This window comes from Carassius auratus, chromosome 28 (assembly GCF_003368295.1).
Source record: "Carassius auratus strain Wakin chromosome 28, ASM336829v1, whole genome shotgun sequence".
In the NCBI taxonomy this organism is placed as follows: domain Eukaryota; kingdom Metazoa; phylum Chordata; class Actinopteri; order Cypriniformes; family Cyprinidae; genus Carassius; species Carassius auratus.
The window spans coordinates 5,798,510-5,820,816 of NC_039270.1; the positions used below are offsets into that span (position 1 = coordinate 5,798,510).

A 22,307-nucleotide genomic window follows, 5' to 3' on the forward strand; every position below is an offset into this window, starting at 1 on the left:
ATCGTATTTCCATGGTAAAACAAAACATACAGATCATTAAACACGTTGTAATTAAGAGCATTAACCTCTTTTCTATAACACGTGTTGGGAATGGTTTTTATCATAACATTAGGTATTTCTTTTGAATATCAGTTGTTGTGAATGGTGGGATCCAGGCATCTCTTAGTCATGATAATGAACACTGATGTCATGGCTGTGACCAAAAGGCAAGGCAAGAATGCGTCAATCAGTGATGAGTCATGGGGGCGGGACTTTTGGCTCTGGTTAGTTTCTCAGTGACCTCATATGGCTGAAGTGCATGGAGTGTTTCATTAACCTCTGCTGTGCCCTGACGAATTGGCAGTGTGTTTGTGTGTGTTTTTTAAAGAAATCCATGTGATTGGCAGTTATGAGTGAAGGTGAAAAATTTCCCCTTGCGGATTTCGCAGCAGATTCAGATTGGTTGCAAATTTGCTGCTTGGTTTGACTTTTGAGACTACTGTGTTAGCTGTGCTTCATAGATTACTAGACTATTGACAGTAGACAGTGGAATTTTTTTGTTTGCAAAATTTTGCCAAAAAATTATGTTAGTGATTGAATCTTTACATTGAAAATGTTTTATTCGCAATGGATGGATGACAACAGACACCCATTTTTCACCAGAATTTCAGTGATGTGTCTGTAATGCTACAAGCATTTAACATTAGAATTAAATTACAACAATAGAAAAAAAGTTCCTCAGTTTTAGGAAATGTAAGTATTAAATATATTAAACTATATAAAAATGTAGTGCTATTGCATGATCTACAGGCTAAGTGTTTCAGAGCAGTTCACAATCAACAAAAACGCATATTTATGCCAATTGCTTACGATCGACTGTTGATGAATTCTTACTGTTTTTATTAGTTGTAAGAGTATTTTTGTTTTTATCACCTGCATCTATTTCAATGATAAGCCAGTATATAGACATAATAAAAAGCATAATAGACATAATAAAAACATATATTTCAAATAAAGAGCTCCAGTGTATTTCAGGCTTGTAATTAAAAATCTGTTTGTTTTTTCCCTGTTTAATATTGCTATTTCGCAAATGTGGCCACACCTTTAGTTTGAAATCTGATGTATGGTCTTGCCAGATTTTGTTCTCCTTCCTTGTTTTCTTGTGCGTAAACAAACAACTTCCTGGTGGATTTTATTGAATATTTTCCTTTATTGCATGGATTTGGATCAGTGTGAACCGTCTTGCCTAGTTATCTGCTTTGATAACAGAATCCTTTTATCTGTTCCTGAGGGGCAGCAGTGGTTTACTCAGTGGGAGAAGTGAGTGTGGGTGTTAGATGCGTCTGTGCTTTAGTCTTATCTGAATGACTCTCGGGACTCTCACTGGCGCTGTAACAATGGGCAGTCAGGGCAGAGACGTTCTCTAGCGTCCAGTCACAGTCGCATATCACCCGCTGAGAGGAAGTCAGCCTGTGCCGTACTTCCTGTTGCCTTAGACGTGATGTTCAGGAACTGCACACAGCACTGCTCCTAGCTACCACCTCTCTACTGAAAGCACAAATAATGTGACCTGTATCGCTCTGTCCTTTTGGGGTTGCATTTATGATTGGTACGCACAGTACACAAACATTTTTCCCATTCCCTTTGCTAGATTATGTATGCCATGTTACCGGGGCTGCTGGATAGTAACCCTTTCTCTGAGAGCGGTCAGCTGCGCATGCCTGCTGGGGTCAGCCAAATCCTGGACGTCCTGAAGGAGGCACTGCACCTGCTCAACGCTTTCCAGGTGCACAGCGAGATCACATCTCAACTGCTGACCTACCTGTTCTTCTTCACCAATGCCTCGCTCTTCAACACGCTCATGGAGAGAGGTGAGCACATGCTCTCAATGTCTTCTGAGGACCTGATGCACAAGCTGTTTACACCAAAGCCACGGAGGCTACAACATGTACTGCCAGAGAGCGTGGTGTGAACTACTTTGTTTACACTACAGTGCGTCTCGATACTTTGTTCGGACAGGAACTTTTTCACAAGGGTGTGAATTTTACAAAGTGAATATTTGTAGCTAGGTGTAAATAACACTGGCTGCATAGCACAGCTTTTTGCTTGATAATAGTCTGCTGGAGCCGGACAAAATAATTACAAAATGTAAACTGGTTTAGTTTGAATTGAGTTTGGGATATTTTGTGAGATTGTAACTTTTTGACAACTACTAGAAAGCTATAATGAATAGCATGCTACCTGTGGCACTGATTGAGACTTCTGAATAAATATTGATATGGATGTTTTTAAGGGTCTGGAGGTGGCTTCTACCAGTGGTCTAGAGGAGTGCAGATCCGAGCCAACCTGGATTTGCTGATGGACTGGATTCAGAGCATTGGCATGGGAGATTTGGCTGCTGACTTCTTCCAGAGGCTCTCCTCAGCTGTCAACCTGCTCGCTACACCCAAGGAGACCCTCCTGCAGGTCAGAAACCCTTTAAACTGCCTCACAAAGGATTACACAGATACAAAGTATCTGAAAATATGAAGGATTTACAGATGTGTTGCACTAGAGGTGTGCCGGTAGCACTTTATTTTACAGTCCTGTTCCTCATGTACCTGCTATGTACTTATTATAGTAATTACAATAACTCGGTACAAACAATGTAATAACTTGGTACAAACAATGACCCAACCCCTAAACCTAACCCTACCCCATGTAGTTACCTTGTATTACCAGAACTTTCTTAGATAAATACACTGTAAGTAGACATACTGTGAAATAAAGTGCAACCGGTGTGCCTATATAAAAATAAAAATAAAATAAAACCTAGACAAAATAAAACCAAGATTCAATTTAATATTCCCACAGCAGAACAACATCCCATAGCAATAACAGACTAACTTACCGGCTGATAATTCAAATAATATTTGTAAATTTTGTAAATGGATATTTTGCAGACCATTAAGATAATAATGCATCCTAATGAGAAGATTGATTGATTGATTTCAGAATTAGAATTGTGTTTTATCATATTCAAATGCATTGCAATTCATTTTCTGTTAGCAAAATATAATTTCCTTAATTTGGGGTCAAATTTTTATTTGGACCATTTGATGTGAACCTACCAAATATATTGTTTCCTTAGTCATGGATAACCTGGAAATTTTATGGAATTTATTTTTTTTATAGTTTTTTTGTGAATTAATGAAGAATTATTAATGATATTACAATAATAATATTAATTAATGATAGTTAAAGAAATTAGTAAAATCTTAAGTATCATTGAAGTTTATATAGCGATTATAAATTGGTAACACTTTCCAGTAAGGTCCTATTGGTAACATTACCCAATGCGTTAACGTTGAATAATAATGAAAAATAAAATTGTTATAGTTTTTTTATATTTTTAAATATATTTTAATACAAATACAACTGTTCATTGTTAGTTTGTAAGCTCAGGTCCATTAAAGAATTTTAACAGACACGACTTTTAATATGATAATTTGAATATATTAGTAAATTTTGTTAACTAATGAAGTTACCTAACTCGTCTAATGGAACCATATTGTAAAGTGTTGCATAATGTTTTTTTTTTTTTAGATATACTCTGAAATTTCCATCATTTAGTCATTAATATTGCTTGCAAGTCATAGTGTTGTGAGAAAATTGTTCTCTTGAATAGCTTTTAACGAATTAGTCAAAACAGTTCACAAATCCGGCTGAATGATTCATTTGTAAATTGGTCTAAAAAAATCCCTTATTAAGAAATGCATTGGTCATAAAGTGTGGGAACCTTGGGTATCGATGGCTACCAAAGGAAATTGTGTACTGTACTTGCTTGCTGTGTCAGAAATGGTGTTGCTGCATTCCTATATTGTCTGTCTAGTTTCCTTTTGACGAACATCTTGTTCTAGTTTCACTAAACTGGTGAATAAGGCAGCTCTTAAGTTGCAAAGAAGAATGAACTAGGGTTTGACAGCAAGGTGTGTTAAACCTTATAATCTGGGTTTGACTGCTGATTTGAAAGGTTGTGAGTATCAGTTATCCCGATAAAGCCCTTTATTGGTCATCAGACAGCCACTAGGACTATAAAAATGACGTGATGTTTTAAGAAACGCTGAGCAAACCTGTTTCTCAAGCCAACAAAATTGCCTGCGGTATCAGCTTCATTCAATAAAACCGCATGATGGCATCAATCTCATGACAAAGGTCATATTTACATCTCAAGTCATGCATTTTTTCTCACATAAATAAAACCCCGTTGAGCTTGTCAGAACATGCCAATGGCTTCATCTGTGAATGGTTTGTCATGTAATCCCAATGCAGTCATCACAATGTAGACAGAGCGCCGCAAGCACGAGAGACTTTAGTACCTGGGTGAACAGGAAATAGAAGAACTCCAAACATCTGTTTGTCTGGTCCTAAACCGGTTGACTTCCTTCAGAAGCCATTGTTTACTCTTTTGTGCATAAGGAAATGAGTTTCTCTTATAGCTTATCATACCATAAACCAAAGGCACAATAACAGAGGACAGTACAAAGTTTACAGCACGCCACCCGAACACATCCTGTGCCGCGGGGGGTTTACAGGTCTCGTGAAGCGGCTCACGGCTGTCATTTGACTGGTGAACTTTGACCTTTAAAGCTCTTAAGCTGTCGGAGTGTCACACAGGAGACGTGAGAGCCGGATTACAGCTCTGGGTGGGAGGGGCTAGTGTGAGCTCACTGTGTTGAATGAGCTGAGTTTACTTTAAACTCACTCCAGACAAACACATACATGACTCACGCTCACATGACCACTCTGTTTATTTGTTCTGCATTCTGCTGTCAACCATGAATGTACTTTGAACAGTTTGAAACTGTAAATTAACTGTTGTTTTTTTGTTTTGTTTTTCAAAAAACATTTCCTAATTAGATTGAGGGCGTTTCTAGTCCACCCGACTCAACACAGTCGATCTGCCTTTTCTGAAATAGTACACTTTTTTCAAACTGATTGGAGTTTTTCTGTATCTGTCTAAAGCTGCTTTTTCATTATCTGTGACAAACAACAGATATAAAGATCAGTGTGAGCTGTGTGAACAGGAAATCTGATCATACATGATCTTCAAATTTATCCTTGTAGGGTTGTGGGATGTCTGTAATAATTATTACATACTTATTTACATTGCTAAACCTTGAAAAACTTCTATACTTTCAAACATATATTCACAATAGTTTTTGTGTGGATATAATCATGCATTCATCATTCATTTATTTTACCATGGTGAATAAGTAGAGGGTAACTATACGTTTGGTGCGGCTTCCATTAGGAGACCAAATGCAAGAGTTTTGGAGCCAGTTTAATCTTTTCGCACTACATGTAACTGTAGTTTAATGTATTTGTACGCCGTGAGTATATGTGGATTTTAATGTTGAGTTTCCCACATTTCCACAAATGGACAATCAGTCATTCAAACCGGTTGCGTGCTGGTCAAGGATTAGTTTACCCCGGATTTTGCATGCCATGAAATTAACAGCTGTAAATAGCTGTGTTTCCATTACCCTTCAAATTGCCCAAACTGAAATTGCGAATTGAAAATACGCCTAATGGAAGCGCATCATATATCGCAAAAAAAGTTGGGTGGTTTTTTTAGGCAATTCTGAAAAATGAATATTTCGCAACACTGCAATGGAAACCTTCTTCTCCACATTTTCAGATCGCATGGCATACTGAAAAAGTCATATGATCGTTTTTCAATGTACTATAACCTTTAAGAAACGTAAGAAGTGGCCGATGTCAAGTATTATGGCCTTTCCTTTCCATTACTGTTGGGATAACTCTTTGTTTACACTCCATTATTGCTCTGATACGTCCAACAGAGCTGATTGTGGCCGCTCTAGTCAATGCTGATGTTCATACCAGCCGCACCATGGCACATTTCAGAAGAGGCACTCCATTTTATGGAAATCTGTAATGGCTACACAGCTAATGTGAAAGGCTATTTTAGCCTAGCAATACCTTATCAACCAAACAGACAACCTTAGTAACCACCTAGTGACTTAGCAGCCATACAGCAATACCTTAGCACCTTCCTAGGAACAAAACACTGCAACATTTTGGCAACATCCTGGCAAAGAAAGTTCAAGCAACAGAAGAGCAAAACCTGCCAATTACTCAGAGCACTACAGCAATTACTTAATCTATCTCACTCATAATGCTGTATAGATCTTAAACTACTTAAACTGCTTTAGGGTTGTATAACCTTCAGACAGCTTTTTGAAAATATTCTAAAGTTGTCAACTACTCTAGCCAACATTAAAGTTTCTCTTGAGGAACTGTACTGTTCTAGCTAATATTATTAGCACATGTAGCACTTGTCGAGACAAATGAGAACGCATATGTCTGTCAGTTTCATCCAGTGTGCAGTTACTGATCTTAACTTCTTCTATCCTGTCAACAAACAATGGTTGCATGTCACAGTTTCTAGGAGACTGGGTGTTAGGGTTCCACCCGTGGCATGAGGTCACAGTTTGTGGTTTGTAAAACAACCATTTTAGCAAATAGTTTCAGATGTCTTTTCCCCTTCTCCATCCATCTATTCTGGGACAGTCATCCCAGACACTCTTCAGACTCCACACTTGTTGCTTGTGTGTCCATAGCAAAGAAAAATCACAAAATGACTTCTCCTTAATGCCTCAGTTATTTCTTGCAGACAGCCACGAGATCACATGAAAAGTAATTATAGACATTTTCTTACTCTAGCAAATGTGTCCCTCAACAGTGTCTTAAACTGTGCCCTCAGGTTTGTCAAGTCTGCAGACAAAACTAGTATTAAATATTTAGCATTCTTCTAATGCACATGGTCGAAAGCAACAACACGAGTGTGTTTTGACTTTAGTCAGTCTTGTGGCTTCTCCAGACTAGTGTGACACCACCCATCACGTGTTTGAGGCTTTTCTCAAATATGTCTATGCATCAGCTAAACCTTTCTCACTACACTCATCCTGGAATAGTTCATCACTTAGATTTATATATAATTAGTAAATGCAATTTTCTGTATGCATTTATCCTTTAAAAGATTGTCTTAATATATTTTAAATATGATAGTGTTTTATGTCATTGAACAAAACATGTGAACTGTATTCTTTATTCAAATTAAACTGAATGGAACTGAAAATATAAACCAAAAATAGCGTTAATAAAGAAGAACTCTTGGCTGAATTAAACTAAGCTGTAATCTTAACCATGTGCCAAACGTATCCTGTCCTGTGTTGTGCTGATGAGTTTGTACAAAGTTCTTTCCAAGACGCTGTTTCCTAAAGTTTGTGAAGAGACTGGTTTAATTATAAGAACTGGATGTTGTTGTATTTCCTTTGTGGTATTTTAAATATGTTTTGTTTGCTCGAGAATAGAGTTTGCTTTTCAAATCAAGTAATAGGTAGTTACAAATGATGTACCCTTGCGAAATGAGTAATTGTATGCCTATTTTATCAAAAATACTACAAACTGGTGTATCCACCCTATTATTCTCATTATTGCATAGAAATGAACTAAGATTACATGATATTTGACCAGGGTTGCAGTTCTTTGCTTGTTTTGCTTGAACTTAGTTCTGCTTTTGACACTATAGAAAACAACAATATTCCATATGGTGCTAACCTTTCTAAACCGAAACTATATCAGCATTTATTATTGTCATCTGCTGGAGTATTACAAAGTTCAACATTTACAAAGACACACTTCTGCTTTTTCTGGAGGCGAGGTTGTAAATGAGCTCATCATATGATAATATCTTTGCTAATTCAGAGCTGATGCTGATTATTGCCGGATCACTCGAGCGCTGTTGTGACAGATGAGCGCAAGGATGTTTTGATGAGCTTTATTTTAGAAAAACTTCGCTCAGCTGACGCAGCAGTCACAGCTCAATCCAAAGGTTTGAGAACAACTCTTGCAGGTGGATGTTATGGAGAAATGTGTTTAGGGAGCGCTAGTATTGGCTCATTCGTAGGTCCTTTGGTTTTTTCCTCATACATACTCCCTTTAGGTGTTATTATTAGAAAACATGGGATGTCACTGTTATGCAGACTATACACCGTTTTTATCTAAATGAATCTGTATGATCTGTGAATGTTTGCACCAACTTATGTCCTGAATAATATTAACTGTGATAAATTTGTGCAAGTCCCAAAAACTAGTTTTATGTGTGAATGTTTGGCCCAATCACAACCAGATCTCTTGCAGATGAATGCTTCTATGCATGTGTGTGTGTTTACAGGCATCATGGAGCAGTCTGAGAGCTGAGTTTGTTCATCTGAACCCTGCACAGCTGCATCACATGCTGAGAGAGTACAACACGGCTCAGATGTGTCCTCCGTGCTGGACGCCGTCTCCAGAGGACGCAGCTGCTGCCCTCAACACCTGTGAGCCCAAACATCAACACACAAACACTCGATAATACAATGACAATATTTAACCATTTATCACTTCCAACATCTCTTGTAAAGCACAGTTTCTTTCAAACATACAGTGAAGTGAATGATTTTTAATTGCTTTATTTCAAGTGATGTCTTAAATTGTTTTCTGTAGCTCACTGAGATTCTCTGTTCCTCTGGCTGAGAGCTTGACAACAAAACTGTTTTCTCTTAGCTAATATCCTGGAAAGTTTCGAGAGCCATCCTCCTCTAATCCTGCCCAGCAGCATCTTTAACCTGGAGCTGGGAAATCCCATCACAGAGCCAGGGCTGTTCACTCCTCTCCGGCATCTGCAGGAGTTTATCCAGTCTCTCCCAGACAGACAGACACGGTCCGAACATCAGCCGTCACAGGTGAACCTCCTCCACGCTGTTAACTCCCTACAGACGCCACGGAAAAACAACAGACATTTATAGCAAACTGGGTTGATAGTAGATTTCCAAATGTTGACCTCTAGGTTAGAAATAAGTGATTTTCAACTAAAGTCAGTATAGGTTTTTTGATACAGTTATAAACCTACCCTAGATTTCTTACATTTTTGCTTAAATGACTACTATTAAATCATTAATAATTTAAGAACCACTTACTCTTTCTTTGAACAAAACCAAACAATATTTGAATCTTAATATCTTAATAGATAGGCCATCATTTAAATCTCTTAATAAAACTGAAATCACTCAAGGTTAAAGCACTAATGCATTATTAAACACATGATGTTGTGTGTCGTGAAAATGCTGTACAAATAGATGAATTGACTTAGTGTTTCATTTCTTTTTGTCATTCTGGATGCATTCAGGGCTCCTGCAGTAACTTGACTGAAGAGACAGCATCTGAACCGATCTCCTGTCAGGACTCAGAGAAGAAGGATCAGAACCATGTCAGCTTGACACCTCCTCAGTTTCGGGGGTCTCACAGTAACCTGAGCTCGTGTGAGGCCGTCCTGACCCAAAAACTGAAGAGCCTGGAGCTCCACAACAGCCTGTCGGGGAATATAGACCTGGGCTACCACAAGAGTCTGGCCCTTGACCCGTCCTGCCTGCTGACGCCCCCCAACACCCCTCAGAGTCTTGAGCAAGCCGAGCTTGAAGCCAGTCTCCTGGAGGGGGCAGCGCAGCAGACGTCCCGCCAGCACAGGAGAGGTAGAGTAGATGCTAAAACACACGCTGAACTGCTGCTCTTTCCACCAGATTCTGGCTAAAAACCTTTCCAGTTCAGGGATTAGGAACAAAAAAACTGGAAAAAACAATGTTTCTTGCATATGCATTTAGTTTTGTAGATTTAAACCTTCTTGAGCACTAGTACTACTCATCTTCTGTTCGTTTGTCAGCTGTAATCTGAGAAATATCTGGGATATTTTCATCCCATAGCGTGTTCCCTGATTTCAAAGGCAGGGGTATTGTCTTTGGAGGCTTAAGGGAGGTGCTGGTGTTGATTTGGAGCTGGGTTTGTGTGCTCTGGCTGCACCAGGAAACCAGCCCCCCTTCTGTCCCACGTGTAATATAATGAGCAATGGTCAGGTGAGGTCACTGAACAACAGCAAGAGTGAGTCTTTGTTACTGGTGTTGGGATCAGGTTAATATTCGGAACATTTCTGTGCACTTTATTTCTTCGTTAGAAGTACTAAAATAATCATTATTGGAAATCAAGCAATCAAAATTATGCCTCAGCCTAAATATTACTACCAAGATCAGGTAATTCATAGAGCTTTTGTAGCTATTTCAAACCTATTGTAGAGACATTTATAGGAAAACAATAATAACTCTTGCTGTTTCATCGATGAGAAATTATTTCCGATTTCCATGATGAAATCATAAAAACATCATACATTTTTACAGCATTGGCAAGCAATAAACAGAAAGCTTTCATAAACTAAACTAGAGTATCTAAATAATACTCTGGTCCAGTAATGGGGGATTACCATATTCATATACCATGGTATTTACATGGTACTTCTGAAAATACCCTGAGAAAACCATACTACATGCCCCAACCAAGGGGTTCTTTGTTTTGCTTTTTTGTATGGAAGAATTTGAATTAGGACACAATGAGAAAAGATTTAGACTTCAACTTTATATATAGTCGTACTTGTACAAATGTACAAGGAAATTATATTGTGGTGGTGACAAACATAAACGTTTTTTTAATAAGCATGAAAAAAATGTGTGTATATATATATATATATATATATATATATATATATATATATATAAAATATGGGCATGTTTTTAACCATTGTAAAGCAACAACAGCAGAAACAACAGTTGGATAAATGATGCCAATATTCAGTATAATTGCCATTTTATAATAAAATCATGTAAAGTCATTTAAGTCATATAAGCGTAATTCATGAGGTTAAAGTCACAGTTCACCCACAGATTAAAATTCATAATTTATTCACCCTGTCATTCCAAACCCATAAGACTTTTTAATTTCTGAAAATTTCTGATTTTTTTAAGGTAGCTTTAATGAAACCTTAGAGATTTAATTCATTCAGAATACATTGCTACACTCAAACGTATAGTAATTTACAGTAATACATTTACATAAACAGTGGTAGAGCACGACATGTGACATCCTGTTCCCACTGGTCTCCCGCCTCCTCTTTCTAAACTCTAGAGTGGATCTTCCTAATTAAAGGGACTCTCTTTAGACCACACTGGTTTTGGTCACTAATTCATTCTGCTTTTTTGTTTGTGGCACAAATCCTATAACCTTGTTCAGGAATTAGAGAGAGGTGGTGATGTCAGGAGAAAAAAAGAGCAGTGAATAAAGCATCATGGGAATTTACAGTTGTCTTGCTGTCTGGAATCTTAATCGGGACAGGCATTGTTCAGGACGCTGGCCGGGTGTCTGAGCACTGGAGGAAAACCTGTGTTTCCACAAACCCACAGCAGAAGATCTTTATGAGAACATGAAAAGACATCATAAAATCAGGGCTCAAACATATGTATCATATACAATATGAAGAAATGATGTTTGTGACGAACCAAAACCAAACCTGTCAAATTGATATTTGTCAGATGACATCTTTATTTTATTTATTTATTTTCAATTCTGAATTAATTTTGACTGTCATGAAATAATCACAATTATAATAATCTTGACAGTCCTGGAAACCACCTTCATGTTCTTCATGCAAAGTATTATTTCTTCTGAATATGAGCTGATGTATGACCCGGACATTCAGTGACATTTGCTTCTGAATTAGTGAAGACTCTGCTGATAATGTGATGTGTTGGACTTTGTTTTCTCAGTAGAGAACAGCATCACAGGAAACCCCAGAACAGAGGAGGATGAGGATGATAGAGATGAAGTGTTCACCGTAGAGCTGATGAGAGGACCTCATGGTCTTGGGCTGGCGCTGGTGGATGGAATGGTGAGAACGATGTTTGATCTGTTTTTCTTTTCTATTTATCGTTCTGTTCTTGTGTACTTGTCTCTCGCCCTTGTGCTAGTGTGCATGACTCTCCTAGACTATATACAGTACATAATGGCATACTTCCCTACTGCTCTTACTCTTTCTATGATATATAGCATGTAGACTGTGCACAGTATGCAAATTCTTATGTTTTTATGGGATACCTGTATGGCGGTTGATGCAGATCAATGGTAATGAGAGTTTATTAGGAATATGACCTGGATATGTTTTTGTTTGACTCACACATGTTTTCCATTTTAAGCAAAAGCTCCCTCTAAGAAGCAGATTACAAATCGTCTTTTATAGCTGTTCCTTCATTGTGATTATACTGATGAAATGACCATGTTTTATAAACAGAATTACAGTGCTTCATATAAACATGTTGGTCAAATGAAAACTGTAAGCTATTATGACTAAAATAATGGGGCTACACTAGATCTCTATAGTTAAGTGCATGCATGCTTTATCCCAAAACACACCTTGCAGCCCAAATAGACAGCATCTTAACTTCCCTTAGAGATACTGCACTCATACTTGGTAAAGGAGGCTTAGAATAAACAGTATGTTCAGACTAGGTTTCTTCACTGAACTTGTCGCAGTGTGTTGTGGGTAGACTTGTATTCGTTAATACAATGGGCTAGTTGCACAAGATGGCGCCGGTGAGCTTCAGCGACGCGAGTGTGTGCGTACTTATTTCCGGTCTTGCGACGCTCACATTGACTGTAAGGGAAACTTACATACGAAACTTGGCTAGATTTATATAATTAAAGATTTTCAAATTTAACAGCCGATAGTGGTATATCAAAAACATGGGGAAACATCCTCCCTATATTTTGTGTACCTCTGTGTGGAAATTCATCAAGATACAACGCGGAGATTGCTTTATTCTTCTGTTGATTATGCGGATCAGCTTCAGTTCAGGTCCACAGGGATTTCTTTTTTCAAACAGAAACCTCTCAAATATGCAATAATTTTCATTTTCGAAGAGCTGGTTTTGTTCTGTTATGTAAGATAAATGTTTCTGACTGTCAAACAAGACGCACAGAGATTTCTGATAAAGCATGTTTTATTAACTTTATTTGATAACATAATTTATAACTAACTGTACAATTAAACGTAATATAAATATGGTAGGTTTGCCTTAAATAAAAGATTGCTGTTTGCATTCATGTGTGTTTTTATCTGTTCATTTGTTTTGTGAAAGATCTGCAGAATAAATCATTATCGATCTACGAGTAGGCATGTATATTGTTATTGTTTTGCATTAATTATCAGATTAAACAGATATTAAAATTAGTCACGTATTTTTTACTGTGTAAAATAATAAAATATGTTGTGAAAATAACGATGAAACAGACTGATGTATGTGTACAATTGAGAAATGGATACTTCTGAAGATAAATCGCAGCCCACGTCTCACGAGGTAAATATTTAATATAAAAAATAATAATAACAATGCAAACATCTTCGAGAAATAAGTAATTTGTACATTTACATATTTGGTAATATAAAATACATTAGTATATAGCTGTGTATACACACCATGAGTTAAACTTTCATCTCGTGAACATTAGTGTATTTAATTCATTCACCGGACCCAAACATACACAGGTTTCAAATCCACTGGCTCAGTTAACATTTGTAGTATAGTGATAATAGCAGTGTATATCTTATTTGCATATGAAGTGATATTATAAATCCTGTAAACATATAGAAGGTAATTTTTGGACTTCTCCGGTTCTCTGCACTGACTTTAAGCACAATATGGAATGCATTTTAAGAATACTATTCCCATCAATTGGTCAAAATGCACAACACCGCTGTACGCTGTATGAGAGACACGCTAAATGAAAGCACATTCACTCTCTGACAGCAGATGGCGCTAAACTGCGGAAAATGTAGCCCTTATCCTGGAAACTCCATAAATAAAGCAGCTGCACTACTTTCTAAAACATATTTAAACATTTTAAATAGCCATTCAGATTTGTGCATTTCCTATGATGTTTATCATAGTGCCAAATAATTAAGTATTTCGACTTAATAGGCTTTTTTAATCTGGACTACAACATGCCATAGATATATTTTGAAAGTGTTTAGTTTTTTTTTATTGTTAATTCACACTTTACACGAGGGCTTCATTTTTAACATTAGTTAATTCATTAGTTAACATAAACTGCCAATGAAAAAATTATCTGAACATTCATTAATCTTATTCCAATATTAAATAACACGTTGTTAAAATGTAAAGCTGCAACTTTATTATTTAATGAGCTAACATGAACTAAGACTTATATTTTTTTAAACAAAGATTAATAACTTCTGTAGTAAATGTAGCTATATTTGCGCTTTGTGAATGTTAATAGTGAACTAATGAGATTGTAAAGTGATACCTATTGGTCTCTATGGTTCTTTTGCACTTTAATCTGTGCAAAACTTTTAACTTTATATATTTTTCTGTATTGCTTTATATTATTTCAATGTTCAGTTATTTTTGTTATTAGAAAAAAATAATTATTTAACTATTATACTATATTTTGAGCACTTTTTTAATCTAAATTTCAATACCGTGATAATACCGTTTACCGTGATTAAAGCATGAGCAATTAATCGCAACAGGAAAAATTGATACAGGCATATCCCTAGTTTTGGGATTGTCTTCTATGCAAAGGACACATAATGCGACCTTAGGTTTTTGCTAAATGTGTTGCTACCTTAGATTTGGTTTTATCCAAAGCTGACGTGGACGACAGCATAATCTTGCTGTTTTTAAAGCCTTCACATCAGAAGTGATGCCCTAAAATGCTGCCTATGTAGGAAGCTCATTAGCTTTTGAACAGAGCCATAGTCTCTTAGGGTTGCTTTTGTTCACCTCCTCTGAGAGTTTGGTCCTGTAAATGACTTGGTATTGCTGACTTAGGTGTTCGCTATGAGGTACAGTGAGGGGGGGTTGTTTTACGAGAAGCGCCTCAGTAGGGGATGAATGGGTTTGTGTTGGACACACTGAACGTCTTTTGAAGCTAATAATGAGTCCAGAGCTTGACTGAACGTGAGAACACCTCCTGCGTTTCCCAGAACTGTACTGTCATTGAAGAGATAGAGCTGTTCTTAACAATAAGATGAAGTACAAACCTGATGATGACTGTGTGGTTGAGTCTTCTGAGAGAATAAAACATCAGCTTTCTCCGTGTGAGTCAAGACGCTCTCAAACAAATGCAGCAGTGCCATTAGACTAATACAGAGGAGAATCAAACTCCTTCATTTCATTTCCTGTTGCTGTTGGGTCATCATGTAGTCATCACTAAACTTGTGTCTTGATAGAAAACTCCTCTGCGAGTGAGTGGGGTCTACGTGAAGTCAGTGGTCCCTGATTCCCCAGCAGACCTCGGTCAGAGACTAAGAGCGGGCGACCGCATCCTCGCTGTCAATGGAGTCAGTCTGGTGGGAATGGACTACCACAGGTGAACACTTCTCCAAACATTCATATATTCAGAAGTGGATGCATATATTTAAAACTAAAACATTGTGGGAAACATTTCTTTTCTACCTGTTTCTTCAACCACAAAACAGGGATTTTTGATATCTTATGATTGTTTTTTTTCTACATTTGTATGATTTTCAATGTCTTTGACACCAAAACTGACCAAAAGATCCTCTCATGTTGTGTCTTTTCCTGTCAGAGGACGAGAGCTCATCCGGACGTCCAGCGATTGGCTGCGATTACTGGTGGCCAAAACTGAGTCCAGGAGCTTCATCACCAGATGCTGAGAAACAAAACAGACTCGTCTGGAGGATTGGACTCATCTTTCCTCACGGATCCATTCAGTCAAATCTCAGGCGGTGGAACTCAGATTTAAGCTGAAACCAAAGGAAAGGCAACTGAAATGAATTCATTAATGTTGCTGTTTGTGTTGTTTTCGTTATCACTGGCTGTTGGTGGAAGTACAGAAGTCTCAAATGGCCAGGACAATGTGTTGATAGCTTTTTTAGCATTTATTTCACACTTTTCTTTCAATCTTTTATGTAACATAGTTTACCAGATGTTTTCTAGTGTTTTATTTTTCTGTCATTCTCTGAGAAACAGTTGTGGTTCAGACAGAGTTTTTTCAGTTTCCACAAACTGGAAGAGAAAGAGAGTCTCACAAATCCATTCTCTGTTCATAACATCAGAATATTGCAGGAAATATAAGCCAAAACTACATTTAAGTCAGTTTTTTATTTATATATTTAGCCAAAGTATCACTATTAATGTGGTTTGTGTTTCTGATGTTATAAAACGATGTACTATTTTATATTGATGTCATTTCATATCACTATTACTCCTGATGTCAATCATAAATAATTATGTTCTTCCTCAGTGCCAGAAGACAGTGTTATATTGTCATCAGTGTTCATGATGGCATTAAAAAACAATGTTATAATATTTATATTGATAGCTATTAATGTACAAGTGTAATAAATATTATTTTTTTTATTTTTAAAGAAAAGAGAAAAACTGTTTTTGTTGCTGTTGTTTATTTTCTTTTTTTTAATGACTTTTAGTTAGTTTACTTTAAATTTATATCCATTCATTTCATTAACATTTTCTATAATTATGAACTATATCGGAATATCCCATAATCCTTCTGGACAAGATGATCATGCTGTATTACATGCACAGCTCTTCAGTAATGTGTTTCCTATTGAACAGGAAGTTGGATGATGCATAGCAATAATTTTAATAGTTTGTGGCTGTTAGAAGATTTAAATACACCTGGACAAAAAATAAGTGTTAATGTCCAGTAGTACACAAGAGTATAAATAGCCTCAAACCAGACATGGACTAAAGCCAGAGAACTGCAGTCTGGGTTTCAGAGGGTCTTTAACTGGTTTATCTGCTCTGTAAGTCTGCAGAGGTTTACCAATGAAATCTAAATAAAGCAACAGTTCTGTGTGAATGAGGAGCTGCAGAAGAACATGAAGCTCAAGCATGAGTCTGAATAAAATGCTGCTCACCGCAAAATTCATTTATAGAGCTTTTACTGAGCAAAGTTTCCACTGCAGCAGCGACACACACACACAGAGACAGAGACCATGTACTGGAGATCACGCTTAGACTTCCACATGCTTAGACTGATCTTTAGACATGTTCACCTCTTTACATTTCTTACAGGTTTTCTATTTTATTATTATTTTGGCTGTCCATGTCTGATCCAGTATGACCTCAAGCATTACATTCACTTAGATTATCAAACTACTCTTTATATAGCCTTAAGCTTTATAATATATATATATATATATTCACATCATCTACTACTGTACAAATGTCTGTTTGTGTGTGTTTCACTCATTTATGTTCACCTTCAGTGTTATTCAGACCACTGGAATCAACCACGTTCCTGGAGGCCCACCAACACTGCAAGTTTTCCAAGTCTCCTTAATCAAACACACCCGATTCAGATCATCGGAACTCTAACTTGGTTCTATAAGGTTCTAGCTGTGAGCCAATCAGCTTCGAATGCACACAAGACGACCAATCAGGATCAATTTTCTTTCTCATGTCGCCAGACTGCGCCAACAGTAGCGAAGATTTAACGTCAAATAGTTTAATTGTAAAATTATTTTAATTTTAATGCCACAGTGAAATATTTTTAAATGTTTATTATCCCTTAAAATGCCTATCTCTGGTCTTTAGCGACCCGGGACGAGGGTACGGGCTGTTAATGGTTGTGTGGAGAGACAGTCAAAGGTTCAGTTTCCCAAAAGTATTGTTAGCTAGCTATGGTCCTTAGCTCTATTAGTAATGACGAACTTGTGACTATAGTTATTTTGGGAAACTTGCTGACAAAGACAGCATATTCTGGTTGGGTATGTTTTGAAGCATGGCTGCTGGTTTGAGCTGTTCCTAAACAACTAGCTCCTGCTCAAGACCAGCACAAATTTATTTGTAAATAGTGACAGAGGAAGACTGGCTACACAATATGACTGAATATAATACATTACCAGAGCTTCAAGTCGTTCCAATCACAATAAACTCATTCAGAAATGTGTGCCTTGTTGTTAGGAGACGCATGACAAATGAAAACAATATGTGTTCTCAATATATGAAAATCAAGGAAGCCATTCACAGAAGCATCTTGGCAAGAACAAAAAGAAGTATTTTTAGGCAGATTATATATTTTTGCCATAACCACGTGTGACAGTTAAAAAGAAACGAGACATGAAAGAGAACTTAGTTTATTAATCACATGTTGTGACGGCATCTTTCTGTCCATGTGTTTCAGATGTGTGCTCTCAGAAAACACTTTATCAGAAGTTTAAACTCATATGGTTTAAAACACATGATTTCAGCAATAAACTTGATAATCAGAACCAAAACAGACCTGCAAAAAAATAAATAAAAAAAATTACATCTGAGCTGTGATGACGCAGCTCTATTCTGGAAAAGGGGGCGGGGAGCAGCAGCTCATTTGCATTTAAAGAGACAGGCCCGAAAAACAGCTTTCTGCTTCCACTCAAAATAGGCATTTTCATAATGATATAATAAATGATCTGTGAAGTATTTTGAGCTGAAACTTCACAGACACATTCTGGGGAAACCTGAGAATTACATTACATCTTGGAAAAAGGGGCATAATATGTCTCCTTTAAAGGGTAAAAAAAAAAAAAATTAAAAAAGTAAGGCTTAGTACACTGCCCTGTCTAAACATTAATAAAACATTATTATTGAAAAAAAAAAAAACATATTACTTTGATTTTTCCTGTAAAAATAAATGGTCAAATTTTACAGTAAGGTTACCTGAATAATCATGAATTAATGCTTAATTCATCAAATACTAATGGTTATTAAAGTTGTTAACTAATTAATTAATGAATTAATGAAGAGCTATTAACTACAGCTGGAGTCGATATGGATTGATGCATGAAAAACAGCAGGCTTAATTACATGTTACTTCATGTTTGATAATTAATGTGCTATAATTAACATTTCGTCCCCTTGGAATTATAAGGTTCTATCTGACATTTTTGTCAAAATTGAGTTATTCAAATATTCTTATTCTGTGACAACTTATTTACATTATGTGATGGTTTTTTTTGAAGTTGTGTGCATTTTGGGACTTTTTATTGAAAAAACAAAAAGGTTCTATCTACAAAGACGAACTCTAACTTGGCTCTATAAGGTTCTATCTGCGTGAGCCAATCAGCACTTCGAATGCACAGAAGAGGACCAATCAGGATCAACTTTATATGTCGTGTCACCGGCTTTAGATCGCAGTGTGAGGATTATGGCACGAAACCAAGGTAGTGTTATTAGTCCAGTTTTATTTAATGTTATGATCAATGATATTTTTATGAATCTAGATAGAAGGATTGGGTCAGCTCTGTATGCAGATGATGGGGCCATATGGGTAAGAGGACGAGATGCCATAAGGGTGAGAAGTAAAATCAAGGAAGCAATAGGAAAGGTAGAACAATGGTCGTATAATTGGGGATTTAAGCTTTCTACAAGTAAGTCTTGTCATATGATATTTACCAGGAAGAAAGGGATAGATAAACAGAAGCTACAGTTATATGGCCACAATATGGAAACAGTAGATCATTTTAAATATCTTGGTATTTGGTTAGATCAAAAGGGAACATGGAAAATACACATTGAAAAAGTGGAATCAAAATGCAAGAAAGTCATACATTTAATGAGAGCGGTAGTGGGGAAAGATTGGGGAGCAAATAAACAATCATTAATGTATATTTTTAGGGCTCTAATGAGGGCAACAATTGATTATGGATGTTATGTTTATGGAGCAACAGCTAAAACCCATTTATTGAAGTTAGATAGAGTTAGTAATAAAGCATTGAGGATCTGTGCAGGTGTAATGAGATCAACACCAATTAAAGCAATCCAGGTTGAGTTAGGAGAAGTGCCCTCAGACCTGAGAAGAGATAAACTCATGCTTACATACTGGAGTCGCTTAAGTGGATGAGGGTTTGAAAACCATGCTAAGAGCATTATTCAGGAATGTTGGGAGTATAGTTCTTTTAAAGGTAATGGTTTTGGATGGGTAATAAAGACTAAATCAGAGGAATATAGAGTAAATAATATATGGTTTAACTCCCCTACACCTATCAGTAATATCCCTATTTGGTTATTTCCAAGAACTGAGATAGACTTAAATATATTGGAACTTAAAAATGAATGGGAAGAGAGTAGGAAAGGACATTTGGCAAGTCAGTACATAAGGAACAAATATTACAGTTATTTAGATATGTATACAGACGGATCTAAAGATGAAGAGGACAAGGTAGGAATAGGAATATATATACCAACAATGAATATAAGCATTGGGAAAAGATTACCTGATCAGGCATCAGTGTACACGGCAGAGATGATGGCGATTATTGTAGGACTGCAGTGGGTTGAGGAAGTAAAACCAGACAGAGTGGTGTGTTGTGTCGACTCTGTAGCAGCTCTTTATAGTATTCAAAATATGAAATCTAATAGAGAAGATCTAATGCTAGAAATTCAACAAAGTTTATTTCGATTACTAGAGTTGGGGTACTCGAACTTGGACTCGGACTCGAGTCCAATTTTGAATGAACTCGGACTTGTCACGCACTCGGAAGAATTTGTACTCGGACTTGACACGGACTTGAACATTTTGGACTCGGAAAATATTCCGAGTACAGTCGAGTCCACGTCATGTGTAACAATAAAACCAGCATAAAATTGAAATTATAAATTAATGAATGTCTCCCCTTCTGTCATTTTACTGCACCACACTGGCAGGCAGAAGTCTCATGCTTGCAGACGAAACACACGCACCACTCACTGGATATCATTGTGGATTAGTGATGGGAAGCTCGATTCTTTTCCGCGAACCAGTTCTTTCGGACGGTTTGATTCAATAAACCGGTTGAAAAAAAAAACAGTTCACCGGATACATAATCCATTGCGATGTATTTGTTATTAAATGAACTTACGTTTCGTCAGATTGCCCTTCATTCAAGCCCTCGGTTTACCCGCACTCATTACATTAGCACAAAATCAGTTCAGAATCAATCACCAAAAGAATCAGTTCGGTTCAGACGCGCTGTGAGTCAGTCGGCTTCATGCTGAATCACGAATGCGCAGTATCATCAGCTCCTCGGTTCTCGAATCGGACGCGTCCAAAAGAAACGGTTTTCGGTTCAGTTTACTGATGATCTGAAAACTGATACAACCGGTTCTTGACTCGAGAACGAGAATCGCTCAAAACCGGGGTAGGAAAATCTGACAGGGTAGGATAAAATGTCAGGACACCGGCACATGCTGCAGTTCAGTATCATCAGCTGCTCTACTCGTGTTCATGTTCTGTTTACTACAAACTCAGTTTGTGAATCTGTCATCATTAACTATAAATACAGTACAGATATTTCATAAATCATCCCTTATTCATATTAAACATGGAGTCTTTAGAGTCTTAATTATTGTCCAACTTCCCTGAAAACCCCTTTGGCCCATACATAATCTACAATATACAGATTAGAAACATGTAGCCTCTATCTTAAAAAAACGTATATATACGTTTATATATATATATATATATATATATATATATATATATATATATATATATATATATATATATATATATATATATATATAGTTTTATCACACTTTCCGATGTTTAACAAAATACTTGAAAAATTACACGCATGCGCAGTATCATCAGTTCATCGGTTCTCAAATCGGACGCCTCAGAAAGAAACGGTTTTCGGTTCAGTGTACTGGTGATCTGAAAACCAATGCAACCGAGTACCAAAGACAAGCAGCAGCAACCAACAGATGCTGCACAGCTCAGCATTGCAGGATTTGCAAGACCAGAACTGACCAAACAAGCAATGCAACTTTATGATGCAAGTTCTCCAAGACAACAAGAAATTCATAATGTCATCTTTAAGGATCTCCTCATTGGCTGCACTTTACCTCTGTCAAATGTGGGGGAGAGGCATTAAATAACTGAAATGTCATCTTTAACTGGAGGACAATATAGTGTGATACAATAATAAAATAGGTTCATTTGTATTTTCATGCACTTGTAATACAATAAAACGTTTGAAACCTTTTTTGATAGGAAACTAGTTCTGTTGACATAAAATAAAAATGTTCAATGACAATGACTACATGTAACAGTGGTATTTTTTTATTACATTTTCATATTGCCATTGGTTTAATGGGTTGAAAGGTTAAAATATTAATAGAATGTAAAAAATTACAATACCAATTTATAATCTTTTTTAATTTAATTACTTTCTGGACTCGGGCGGACTCGACTCGGACTCGGCCTTTAAGAACTCGGACTTGAGTCCAACTCGGCCCCTTTTGGACTCGGACTCGGACTTGGACTCGATGTTTGTGGACTTGGTCTTGACTCGTACTCGACAAAGGTGGACTCGGACCCAACTCTATCGATTACAGAGACTACGGATAGATGTGAGATTCTGCTGGGTACCTGCCCAC

The 22,307-nt window shown here is 36.9% G+C and overlaps 1 protein-coding gene across 2 annotated transcripts in view; it reads left to right on the top strand.

Annotated features, from left to right (window-relative positions):
- LOC113046571 (ras-associating and dilute domain-containing protein-like) overlaps positions 1 to 16,836 on the top strand; it is a 29,244-nt gene extending 12,408 nt beyond the window's left edge. Inside the window, exons 9-16 of one of the 2 annotated variants that reach the window (XM_026207391.1) lie at positions 1,631 to 1,850; positions 2,273 to 2,445; positions 8,219 to 8,363; positions 8,590 to 8,768; positions 9,212 to 9,554; positions 11,673 to 11,791; positions 15,152 to 15,291; positions 15,511 to 16,836. In XM_026207391.1, coding sequence (XP_026063176.1) covers positions 1,631 to 1,850; positions 2,273 to 2,445; positions 8,219 to 8,363; positions 8,590 to 8,768; positions 9,212 to 9,554; positions 11,673 to 11,791; positions 15,152 to 15,291; positions 15,511 to 15,598 — 1,407 coding nt within the window. In that variant the 3' untranslated portion in view covers positions 15,599 to 16,836. Of the gene's footprint in view, positions 1 to 1,630; positions 1,851 to 2,272; positions 2,446 to 8,218; positions 8,364 to 8,589; positions 8,769 to 9,211; positions 9,555 to 11,669; positions 11,792 to 15,151; positions 15,292 to 15,510 lie in introns of both variants that reach the window. The other variant, XM_026207390.1, reaches the window with a different exon arrangement.
- Positions 16,837 to 22,307: the final 5,471 nt, after the last annotated feature.